At 45.3% G+C, this 12043-nt stretch overlaps 1 protein-coding gene and 1 non-coding gene across 3 annotated transcripts in view; both read right to left on the bottom strand.

Annotated features, from left to right (window-relative positions):
- GABRG1 (gamma-aminobutyric acid type A receptor subunit gamma1) overlaps window positions 1–12043 on the bottom strand; it is a 66591-nt gene that overhangs the window by 13441 nt on the left and 41107 nt on the right. The window contains exons 1-3 of one of the 2 annotated variants that reach the window (XM_053403367.1): window positions 8736–9204; window positions 6219–6439; window positions 1663–1745 (exon numbers count right to left, since the gene is read on the bottom strand). In XM_053403367.1, coding sequence (XP_053259342.1) covers window positions 1663–1745; window positions 6219–6439; window positions 8736–8822 — 391 coding nt within the window. In that variant the 5' untranslated portion in view covers window positions 8823–9204. Of the gene's footprint in view, window positions 1–1662; window positions 1746–6218; window positions 6440–8735; window positions 9205–12043 lie in introns of those variants that run through there. The other variant, XM_053403368.1, reaches the window with a different exon arrangement.
- On the bottom strand, window positions 7847–7965 carry LOC128421550 (5S ribosomal RNA). Its single transcript, XR_008332338.1, has one exon. It is a non-coding gene; the product is annotated as a 5S ribosomal RNA (ribosomal RNA).

The raw sequence follows: 12043 nt of genomic DNA on the forward strand, positions 1-12043 counted from the left end.
CAGCGCCTGCCAACCTAGCAGTTCGAAAGCACTCCCGGGTGCAAGTAAATAAATAGGGACCGCTTACTAGCGGGAAGGTAAACGGCGTTTCCGTGTGCGGCTCTGGCTCGCCAGAGCAGCGATGTCACGCTGGCCACGTGACCCGGAAGTGTCTCCGGACAGCGCTGGCCCCCGGCCTATAGAGTGAGATGAGCGCACAACCCTAGAGTCTGTCAAGACTGGCCCGTACGGGCAGGGGTACCTTTACCTTTACCTTTATATAAGTACAGAACAACTTTCAGAGCATAGTCCAGTTCCACTAATGGGTAAACGGCTTGTGGAGGTAAATAAGGAGGCTTTTCCAAGTTATTGCAAAGAGTGATGGCAACAGGAAGACAGCCTTCAATTAACAAGTTAACCACCCTTTGCAGTAGATTTGAGTAAATTTCAGGGCCGTGTGTGTACCACAATTCCATTATTAGAGCTGTAAATATATTCTTGGAAGTGTTACAGGCAATGCCTGCTGAAATCTTGGAAGCTGAAAGGGGCTGTTGAATATGATTTACCGCAGTTAGTAAAACCAGCATAAAGTATGCAAGTGATAAAAGGAAAAGCAGAATTATGCATACTACAAGGAAGTATTGATTTACATGGGGGGCGGTGCTTGAACATGGAGTGAAGGACAGTAAGTGTGAATAAGCCCTGCGTTTTTGAAGGGAACGAATTCTGAAAGCACTTCCCATCTGGAGGACTAAAATAAAGGACAGCAATAAATCACAGTTTAAAGACATACGTAGTAGTTACCGTATTTTTTGCTCTATAAGACTCACTTTTTCCCTCCTAAAAAATAAGGGGAAATGTGTGTGCGTCTTATGGAGCGAATGGAGGCTGCGCAGCTATCCCAGAAGCCAGAACAGCAAGAGGGATTGCTGCTTTCACTGCACAGCGATCCCTCTTGCTGTTCTGGCTTTTGAGATTCAGAATATTTTTTTTCCCCTTGTTTTTCTGCTCCAAAAACTAGGTGCGTCTTGTGGTCTGGTGCATCTTATAGAGCGAAAAATATGGTACATTTTATCCCCAATTAAGTTTAAGAACTGGAAAGAAACTGTTTAGATGTACTTTGGGTTGTTGTTTTTTCATTCTGCGCATGACAGTGTTATGTCCTTGTGAGCAGATTAGTTTTATAAGCTTATTGCCTTTTATAACATTGGGTATAATTCTGAAAACCACTGAAGCTAGAAATCCTTAGATGAATTTAGGATCTGTGGGAACAGCTATGATGGCAAAAGGGCAGAAACTCAGTGCTGGAGCAGCTGCAGAAGGTTTAAATCATTAGCATCTCCTGGAGACCCTGGAGCCATGTATAATAATCTTTATTTCTTCTACTTTAGAACCTGAACCTGACAAACTTCCTTAGCAGGGATTATGGCTCATGTGTATCAACGCTCTGGATCTGTATAATAGGTTTCCATCCTTATTGGTGGCCTTGAGGTGCAGTACCATTTCCCCATAGGCGAGTCGCTTCACCTCAACTGGAAAGACGTGATAAGCAATACCAAAAGTGCTCCTGACACTTCAAACCTAAGTTGGTGCAAAGTGCGACAAAGCCCTCCGAACAGCCTGTTAATCAACGGGGCCTCTATTTAAAATGAGAAGAATTCTATGAAATACTTTACCACCTACAGCTTGAAAACTCCAGGGGGCAGGAATGTTCATCCATGGGGAAGTTATGAAGCTGGAGGTAACATTCGGCATTAATCGTCAACCTGGTTAGAAAGGGGAGAAAAGTGTGAGAGAACAAACTGGAAACAATTGGGCACTTTAACTAAGATGTCAAAGTCATTTCTCTTCAGTGGCAGAACCTTCCCACCCTAAAGAGGCACTATTTTCATGTTCTGCGCACTCCCAAAAGTCGTTTCCCAGGCTGCAACACTTTACTGCCTTGGGAATGGACACAGCACACATAATTAATTGAGAGTTTCATAGGTTTTAAATGGACTTATACCAGTAAACATTAGCTGTGATAGATAATAGCCTTGCTGGGTGGCTCTCTTTGCCGAAAAGCAGACAGCAGTGTTTCTGTGCTGCGTGATGAGAAAGGAAGCCATGGCAAAGCAGAGAAGGTACAAGGTGTCTCCTTTCATTGGTAAGTGAGTGTCTGGGATCAGGAGCAGCAACCAGGTATGGGATTCTCACTTATGTCCCAGGTCTACTGCCACCACTGCATATCCTTTACCTGGAAGATGTGTTGCCCTAACTGCAAGGTGCAATGGGGGGCCTTCTCCTAAAGGATGCAGAGTTTTCAAGCCCAGCAACGGAAGGCTGTCTACACAGTACAGTGGTACCTCAGGTTACATAAGCTTCAGGTTACAGACTCCGCTAACCCAGAAATAGTACCTCGGGCTAATAACTTTGCTTCAGGATGAGAACAGAAATCGTGCTTCGGAGGCGCGGCGGCAGCAGGAGGCCCCATTAGCTAAAGTGGTGCTTCAGGTTAAGAACAGTTTCAGGTTAAGTACGGACCTCCGGAACGAATTAAGTACTTAACCCGAGGTACCACTGCATAACTTTATAGCACATTTGAAACACATCTCTCCCTGCTCCCCCGAGAATACAGGGTAGGGTTACCAGACGTCCCCGGGGACAGTCTCCGGATTTGCAAATCTGTCCCCGGACAAATTCCGTCCCTGGAATGTCCCCAGACTCGCAAATCTGTCCCTGCAAAATGTGGCAGCGGCAGCCTCAGCAGCCCAGAGCCAGCCTGGTAGCGCAGTTGGCTCTGGCTGGCTTCAGGAGCTGCTCGCTGCTGTGGCACCCACCATTTTTCCTGCGCCACAGCAGTGAGCAGCTCCTGAAGGCAGGCTGGCCCCTTCTGGGCAACGGCCACCCGCCTGTGACTCCCGAGCCTCCCCTGATTTGTCAAAACAAAGGGGGAAGGGGGAAGGAGATTGGGGAAGGCTTAGGAGTCACGGGCGTGCAGCGCGCCATTGCCCAGTTTTTTAAAAAACTGTGCATTTATGTTTCACAGGGTGCGAAAGAAGGGCTTTGCACCTTTATACAATATGCATGTGTGCTTGGGCCCAGGGTCTTTTGCCCCACCATCCCCACTACTGACTCACTGTCGCTCCTCAGCTCCCCCCCCCCCCAAAAAAAGTGTCCCCGGATTCATTGGAAAAAATTTGGTAACCATAATACAGTGGTGCCTCGCAAGACGAAATTAATTCGTTCCGCGAGTCTTTTCGTCTTGCGCGGTTTTTTGTCTTGCGAAGCATGGTCCGTCGCAACTGCACCTCTTCAAGCGGCTTTAAGAAAAAAGGAAACAAACTCGCAAGACGTTTTCGTCTTGCGAAGCAAGCCCATAGGGAAAATCGTCTTGCGAAGCAACTCAAAAAACGAAAAACCCTTTCGTCTTGCGTGTTTTTCGTCTTGCGAGGCATTCGTCTTGCGAGGTACCACTGTACAGGGTACTGTAGGCACCCTCACAGAGTTACAATTCCTAGCAACCCTTAACAAACCGCAGTGCCCAGAATTCTTTGAGGGGAAGAATATGCCTTGAAGGTGCTTTAAAGGCCTAGTGTGTACGCAGGACAAGTCCAAGCAGTGAATGGAGAAGGGGTTTCTTCCCCTTTTAGCAGGCGGCTCAGCGTGGCCCCATTTAGCTACAGGGGGTGGGGGTCGCTTTGAAGATACGCCACAAGCACCCTGGCATGCACCCCCCCCCCGGGCATCAGCAGTGAACGCTCTGCCACTGCCTTTGAGGGATCTCTCAATGGCTCCCTAGAGCCTGTTATCTCTGTGCAAAAATGTGCCACAGTCCTGCACGAAAGTGAGTCCCGCAAGTCGGTCAACCATGCAGGTGTGCAACAGGCCCATGGCCAGAGAATTTAAAATGGCGCTGAATGTGGATTGGTTGCGGGTGCCAGTCATGATGCTCCACGAGCATGTAAACATCTGGGCTCTGAGGTGTCTAGTTAGTGTTACCAATCGCAAGGTGTTATGGCCTGGGATTTGGACTCGGAGGCTGAACCTGAGGAATCCCAGCCTGCGCAGGATTCTCCGCCTCCAGAACCAGCTGAGCCGGGGCTGGGGCTTGAGCCTGAAGGGTCCTCACCTGTCCTGGATCCTGAGGTGCAGGCACCAGCTGAGTCTGCTCTGGCTCCTGAGGTGATGGAGGACCCATTGCCTGCAGGTGCTCCACTCTCAGCCCCGTCAGAGGAAGCTGAGGTTGCCTCTGGGTCTGGTAACCCTCCAGCCTCTCCTGAGCTGCAGAGGCTCAGGGCAGAGAGGCGGAGGGAACTAAGTTCCTGCAGGAGGAGTGGAGGGGAGTCACCTGTGGACTGGGGCCGCCCTATGCCTCGGGGCAGATAAAAGCCAGCCAGCCCCAGTCCGAAGTTGTGGGAGCAACGTTGTTGGTAGCCACTTCCTGCCTGAACCCTGTCCTGCCAGATCTCTTGACCTCGCCCGACTCCCTGCCTTGGACCCAGCTTCATCTTTGACGGACTGTCTCCATACTGCATCCTCGACCACGGACTAGACTCGGACCTCGCCTCACGGAAACCCACGGAAACCCACACAAGGAAAGAATGGCGAGGACAAACCACAGGGAATGCACATGCAACAGATCAGTTTTTTTCTGGCCAGAAAGGACACTGGGGTAAACAAGCAGTGACAGACAGAGGCACTGAGTTATTTATATTGGGGAGGGAATGGGTTACATTGCTCCCAGATAGAGAGAGAATGGGCTATGGCTGAGATGAGTGCAACCCACTGTACTCATAGCAACTAGCTGCTAATGCATTACCATCTAAAAAACCCATTCCAACCCCTCAGGGGAGGCCTTTAAATTCAGAGTTTAAAATTGTCTGTGTGTTTGTTATTTGTAGAGGCCCAGTCAGCAACTCTCCTTATTTCTCCCTTAACTCCCAGTCTGTGTTTTGCAAAGTACACTCTTTTATACCAATGAAACATTAGAACAGGAATGTCTCTCAGTTTGGCAGCACAAGATACAGCAACTGGCTGGCCTTAGGGGAGCAAAATAAGCAAATTATCAGCCTGACAACAAAAGAAGCAGGTTTGAGAATTGCCGGCTCTCCCCTCCAGCCTTCCATGGACAGAATGCCATAGCGAAAGGGGAGCCAAACAGCCCAAAGGGTTGTCAGATCCTTTTACTGCTACCACACTCACTCACATCTGAACTTTGCGTTGTTTTCCAGAATGCTCTCACCTTGGGCAAGTCCCCTGTGCACAAAAATGCAGTTGGAAACCATGGGGCTACGTGCTCAATTTAAGAACTCAATTTACCAGCTTGTCTGCTGACTTAATGAAAGCTGCATGTTAGGTGCAGTTTTGTCGATCAGGACTGAAAACCCTAAAACCCAGGGGTGGGGAGCCTCTGGCCCATTGCTGGACTACAAATCCCATCATCTGTTGCTGTTAGCCATATTGGCCTGGGCTGAAGTCGGGTGGGAGAGCTACGGGTTCTTGTCCCTTCCTCCTGAAGAACAAGGAAGAGTGCTCCTTTTCCATATTTGCAGCTACAGAAGCTTCCTCTGTAGACATGATTTGGGAATTCAAAAGATATTTTGGTTAAATTAATATAATTAAGTTTTGTTTGATAAGTAAGATGTGTGTAAAATTGCATAGAAGTAATTAAAAATAATTGCCAAGTACTTGCAGTTGTTTATTATTATTATTATTATTATTATTATTATTATTATTATTATTATTATTATTATTGGCGGCGGCAGCGGTGCATTACCTGACATTTTCAGAAGGCAAAATTAAAATTCTTTGGTTTTCCAAAAGCAGTTTATGTGCTTCTTCATCAAAGATAGACTTTCCAAGCTGAATGTTGTCCAATAACAAAAATAATAGCAGATTTGAATTCCTCACCCCCCCAAAAAAACTTATTTTAAGACTCCTTGCTAAAGAAATTTGCAAAAATTAAGTTTCACCCCCCCCAAAAAAAATGGCACTCCCTCCTGCTGCAGTTCTTTCTGAATTCTAGGCAGGAAATTTTGCTTAGCATTGTTGATTTTCTTCGACTGTAACCCTATGCACATGTCTTTGAAGTCATGTTTCTTGAAAAAAGCAGGACTTGCTTCTGAGTACACATGAGTAAGATTAGGCTGCGAATCCTGTAACTTTAAATTTTCCAGAGCAATATGCAAAATTAGCAATTAACAGGAAACAACGGCAAAGAGAACCGAAAATTCTCAGTGGGTGGTTAACAACTCTACCTTAGGGTATATAAAACACGTCCATCACTCCAAATGCGAAGCAGGCGGTTTGGAGTTGTGATCCAATGGGCATCTGATTTTCTTGAGTTCCGGAAGAAAGTGTCTGGAATCCAAATTTTTCCAACCATATTGCTATTTAGCATCAGTACTTTCATTGTGCTGTTAAATTTCAAGCGACTGTCATACCAAGTCTGGGCAAAAATGATATCTATGGTGTACTCCTGGAAAAGGAGAGAGAGAATAATTTCAGCATAAGGTATCAAATTGGGTAGTAAAAACACTGGAATCAGTCTAAGTTCAGATCCTATGGATAGTATCCAACTAAAGTGTCCTACATATAAGCAGGGCTTTTTTCAGCTGGAACTCGGTTCCGGCACCTCTCAAGGAGGCACCATTGTGCATTTTAGGATAAAGTCACACTAAACTGCTGACAAATATCAATGAGGTCTTTTTATAAAAAAAACAACAACAAAAACATGAATTGCTGTGGAAATGTGGAGAAAATATTTTCAGATGGGGAAAATGAGAAACTGAAATTGGTAAGATTCGTCTATCCCTACTTCTGAGCAAAGACACATAGGGTTTGGGTTTTCTGGTTTTAACCCCTCTATGCCATTTGAAGCACAGGAGGAAGATAGCAGGCTAAGGACCGCAATATCTCAAGGACCGCCTCTTTCCATACGAACCTACCCAGACCCTGAGATAATCTTCTGAGGCCCTTCTTCATGTGCCTCCTCCTGGAGAGGTCCAGAGGGTGGCAACACGAGAACGGGGCCTTCTCTGCAGTGGCTACCTGACTGTGGAGTGCTCTCCCCAGGGAAGTTTGCCTGACGCCTTCATTACACACCTTTAGGTGCCAGGCAAAAACATTCCTATTAACCAGGCCTTTGGTTGACCTGATCAACATCCCATACCCGTTTAAAATGTGGCTCTTTTTTTGGGGGGTGTATTACTGGGTTATTGTTATTGTTTTTATTTTTATTTTATATACTGGGATCTTTTTATGTGAACTGCCCTGAGACCTCCGGGTATAGGGCAGTGTATAAATTCAATAAATAATAATAATAATAATAATAATAATAATAATAATAATAATAATTAATAATAGCAGGAGCATACTCACTGCCACCTTCCATCACATTCCCATTGCTTGGATCCATCATCCTTCTGACACATCTGAGGGGTTACGTCTGCAGAAGGGAGCCTCTGTGTGATTTAGAACCTCGGATGATTAGCTTCCATGAGCAGAGAAGGCTATGGAGTTAAAGGTAAAGGTAAAGGGACCCCTGACCATTAGGTCCAGTCATGGCCAACTCTGGGGTTGCGGTGCTCATCTCGCTTTACTGGCCGAGGGAGCCGGCGTACAGCTTCCGGGTCATGTGGCCAGCATGACTAAGCAGCTTCTGGTGAACCAGAGCAGTGCACGGAAACGCCATTTACCTTCCTGCCGGAGCGGTACCTATTTATCTACTTGCACTTTGACGTGCATTCGAACTGCTAGGTGGGCAGGAGCAGGGACCGAGCAACGGGAGCTCACCCCGTCGCGGGGATTCGAACCGCCAACCTTCTGATTGGCATGTCCTAGGCTCTGTGGTTTAACCCACAGCGCCACCTGCGTCCAAAAAAATAGCCTACGGCACCCAGTATTCCCAGGCGGTCTCCCATCCAAGTACTAACCAGGCCTGACCCTGCTTAGCTTTCGAGATCAGACGAGATCGGGCGTGTTCAGGGTAGTATGGCCGTAGACATACTACGGAATTATGGTATTTACATGCAATTCCATGTCTGGCTCCTTCATCCCAGGCCAACGCGTGAACTTCTAGCAGTGAGGCTTCGCTACCACACATGCAGTACAATATGAGATAAACAGGAAATAAAATGTAAGGGCCAACGACCTCCTGTAATCATCTGCAACAAACTCTTAAGAAGGAGCTGCAGTCAATCAGAGCTCCTAGTTGTCTACCCATATGAAGCACGTTTGCAAATATAGGTATATTTCATTTACACTTTGCACATTCAGGGGTACACCTAAAAGATTGTTGGTGTACACCTAAAATCTGTAAGGTGTGAAGAGGTCCTGAGATTGCTGGCATCAACAGCAAACATTGAGCTGTCTGTATGCCACAAACGTAGGATTTCACCCTCTGAATTTAGTTCTAATTAGGTAATCTGGTTTCTACATAAGGAAACTGAGCTAAGTAGCACACACTGTGGAGCCTCTCTAATCACAGTTGCCAACATTTTTTAATTTTTTTTAGTGAAAGCGGCTGGGTGCCAAACTCTTGAAAATCAGCTTCATTCAATTACAGATCTTGCTTCTAACTTTAGGCATCTAATTCCAGTAACCCTGCCTGCATTCTATGTCTGTAAACTGATGAATTCCTGTGGTGTGACATGGTCACATTGTTCTTCTTTCAAGAAGTTGGATTAATATTTTTAATACAGTAGGAGCAGATCAAAGGAGGAACATCAGTCATTTAGATTTCACTGAGAAGTCTGCTTTGACTGCCAAATCACCTTTATTTTTGCGTTCCAATTCCTGAGACTTTCACGCGACTTTTTCCATTGTTCTGCAGACTTTTTCAATATAATTAATACTTCCATGGCCCATATATTAGTCCAGTTCCTGAGCTTTGATTCAAATAAGTTTTCTATGTGCCTGACAATGGATAGAACTGCCTTTGCTGAAGTTCCTCCTATGAGCAAGGAGATGTCAGCAGGGAAGCCCCAAAGTATTCAGAAGCACAAAACCAGTTAGCAAAAAACTGAGAGGGGAACCCTGAAAACAGCCCAGCAATGGCTATACACACTCAGTGGCCACAGAATGCCAACCAATGGTTGTGTATGCTATAGAGCCAGTGATGAGGGGGAAAGGAATGGAGTATCATGCAGAAAGGCATGTACCACTTGGGTTTCTGGCTTAGTTTCATGACAATAGTTGAAATGAAAGGCAAGACACTTGAATAATAAGAAATAGCAAAATGCCACACTGGCAGGAAAGGTGGTACAGTGGTACCTTGGGTTACATACGCTTCAGGTTACATACGCTTCAGGTTACAGACTATGCTAACCCAGAAATAGTGCTTCAGGTTAAGAACTTTGCTTCAGGATAAGAACAGAAATCGGGCTCCGGTGGCGCAGTGGCAGCAGGAGGCCCCATTAGCTAAAGTGGTGCTTCAGGTTAAGAACAGTTTCAGGTTAAGAACGGACCTCCGGAACAAATTAAGTACTTAACCCGAGGGACCACTGTATATTTCAATGGCTCCTTGGGTTGCAATGTGCTTTTCTGTGGGTCTAAAGACACACAGTAAACACTACATCTACACTACTCCCCATGACTGAATGACCATCAATTCTATAAAATAATTTAATAACTGGCTTTTACATGTTCGTCAGGGCAATTCACAAATATGTGTTGTTAAGGGTAAGTTTCCTAATAGTATAATAAGGTACGGTAAGTTTCCTAATAGTATAAGAAGGATGCCTGCGTGAGCCTAACATGAAGAAAGGCTGCTTCTTTAGAAAACTGTAGGGTTGTTTACTACAAATGATATCTTTTTTAAAAAAATACCCACCTGTTCACTACATCTATCGCACTGCGTTCCTAATTTTCACACGGGGAATTTTCTTTTTAAAAGGCACATCAGTCACCTTTACATTTGATACCTATCAAGCAACCTGATCATAGCAAACTTCTCCATTGATGACCCCCCTGTCCTACAAGGCTTGGGTGATGTGGCAAAACTTCAAGAGCTGATGAAGAAGGTCATTCCAATGTAGTAGGGGTGCTAGTTAATTTGACCTTTACAAATTCTGATATGAAACAACCTGATCTGCATCTCCTGCCTGGATGAGAACTTAGCACAGGGTCAGACTTTGCACCCTGTGCGAAGCCAAAATTTGGTGCCCCCTCCTCTTGCCTTCCATTCTTCTCAATTCACGACGTCAAAGTTGTTACTCCCTACATAGAACTAATTGTGCTGCCCTAAATCGGCCTCTGCTTAGCAGTTCATTGGCTTTTCCACTTCCTGAATGTTCAAATGCAAAGTATGTCAAAAATGCATTTAACAATGTGCAAAATGTGTGTTTTGTGATGTTATGTACTGAGCTTGGATGCTAAAACAAAAGTTAGTTAGGATCCTAGAATGCAACAACCTGATTGGCCTGCAGGAGCAGACCAATCAGGCTCCAGGAGGAAAGCAGAGTCAGCCAATCACATGGGACCCTTTATGTAAATAATGTATATAAAGCCTGAGGTTTTGGGGGGGAATCAATCACTGTTCCTATGAGCTGAAATAAAGAACATGAAATCATTACTCGACTCTGAGCATATTTCATGGGAGCAAATGCATTTCTTTAAATATGTATTCTATAGCAGAAGAGGAATGGGAACGAGGTGAGCGAATGACATATGAAAGTGACACAGATGAGAAATCAGTCCATCAGATGAAATGGGTTGGAACATACTATGTGCACCTGCAAGAGCCATCATTCCATGCAGTAGAGGTTTCCAAAGCCGTTAGCACATAAATGGGCAGAAAGTGTTCACGTTTTCTAGTTTGCCTCTCTTTCCCTGCGGTTTGGCAGCAACCATCTAACATCCGACCCAAACATCTGCACCAATGCTCTTTGTGCCATACCGTAATTGCAGGTGTAGGTACTGATTCATCAGACTTTGGGCAGAAATTCTTACTCGTATAACATTCTCTTTTCATTTCATATCCAGACACTGTTTTTCATCTCCCACATAAACTGTAATAAGACATCTAGACAACCTCGTTCTATTTATTCTTCTCCCAACAGCATTCAGATCCATCACATTAAAAAGACTGCCATGCTTATCAGTAGGAGGGAAATTACTCCTCCTGACCAAGGCATGCATTTCCTCCCAATATCTTTCTCTATTCCTTAATGGAGCATTAGACTTTACAAATTGGCCACTTCATCTTGCAGAGCCTCTACTGGTCAGTAATTGAGTTTCTATTAATTTTAATCTCATGACAAAGGTAACGTATTCATCTGAATAAATTGCTGTGCTGCCCAGAATAAGCAAACATTGTATCATCTTATGATGTTTACTCTGATAAATGCCACCATGCCCTTTATACAATACAAATAAAAAGCATTTTGAGTTCCTAGGGAAGTGATACCAAATGCACTATGGCAGCCATGTAGTATGTGGGTGGGAGGGTTCATCTTCCCTGCATGGATTCCCATGGGTCTGAACTGATCCTTGTTTTCTCCATTCCTCTTCACCCCACCTACACATGCAGAACATGGCCACACCAAGAATGAAACAGCTGTGAGCATCTCCCATATACCCACCCAGTCTTCTGTGTGTCTGCATCATGCAAGTTACTCATCAACATCTGGAAGATTGCTAGAAGGGAATATGAGAGGTACGCATGAACCTGCCATGGTCCTTCAGTGCTTGGGCACTAATATATCCCTAAGCAGGTGGGCCTGTTGTCTTTGTGGAAGTGAGAGCTGGACCATAAAGAAGGCTGATCGCCGAAGAATTGATGCTTTTGAATTATGGTGCTGGAGGAGACTCTTGAGAGTCCCATGGACTGCAAGAAGATCAAGCCTATCCATTCTTAAGGAAATCAGCCATGAGTGCTCACTGGAAGGACAGATCCTGAAGCTGAGGCTCCAATACTTTGGCCACCTCATGAGAAGAGAAGACTCCCTGGAAAAGACCCTGATGTTGGGAAAGATGGAGGGCACAAGGAGAAGGGGACGACAGAGGACGAGATGGTTGGACGGTGTTCTCGAAGCTACCAGCATGAGTTTGACCAAACTGCGGGAGGCAGTGGAAGACAGGA

This window comes from Podarcis raffonei, chromosome 9 (genome assembly GCF_027172205.1).
Source record: "Podarcis raffonei isolate rPodRaf1 chromosome 9, rPodRaf1.pri, whole genome shotgun sequence".
Classification (NCBI taxonomy): Eukaryota; Metazoa; Chordata; class Lepidosauria; order Squamata; family Lacertidae; genus Podarcis; species Podarcis raffonei.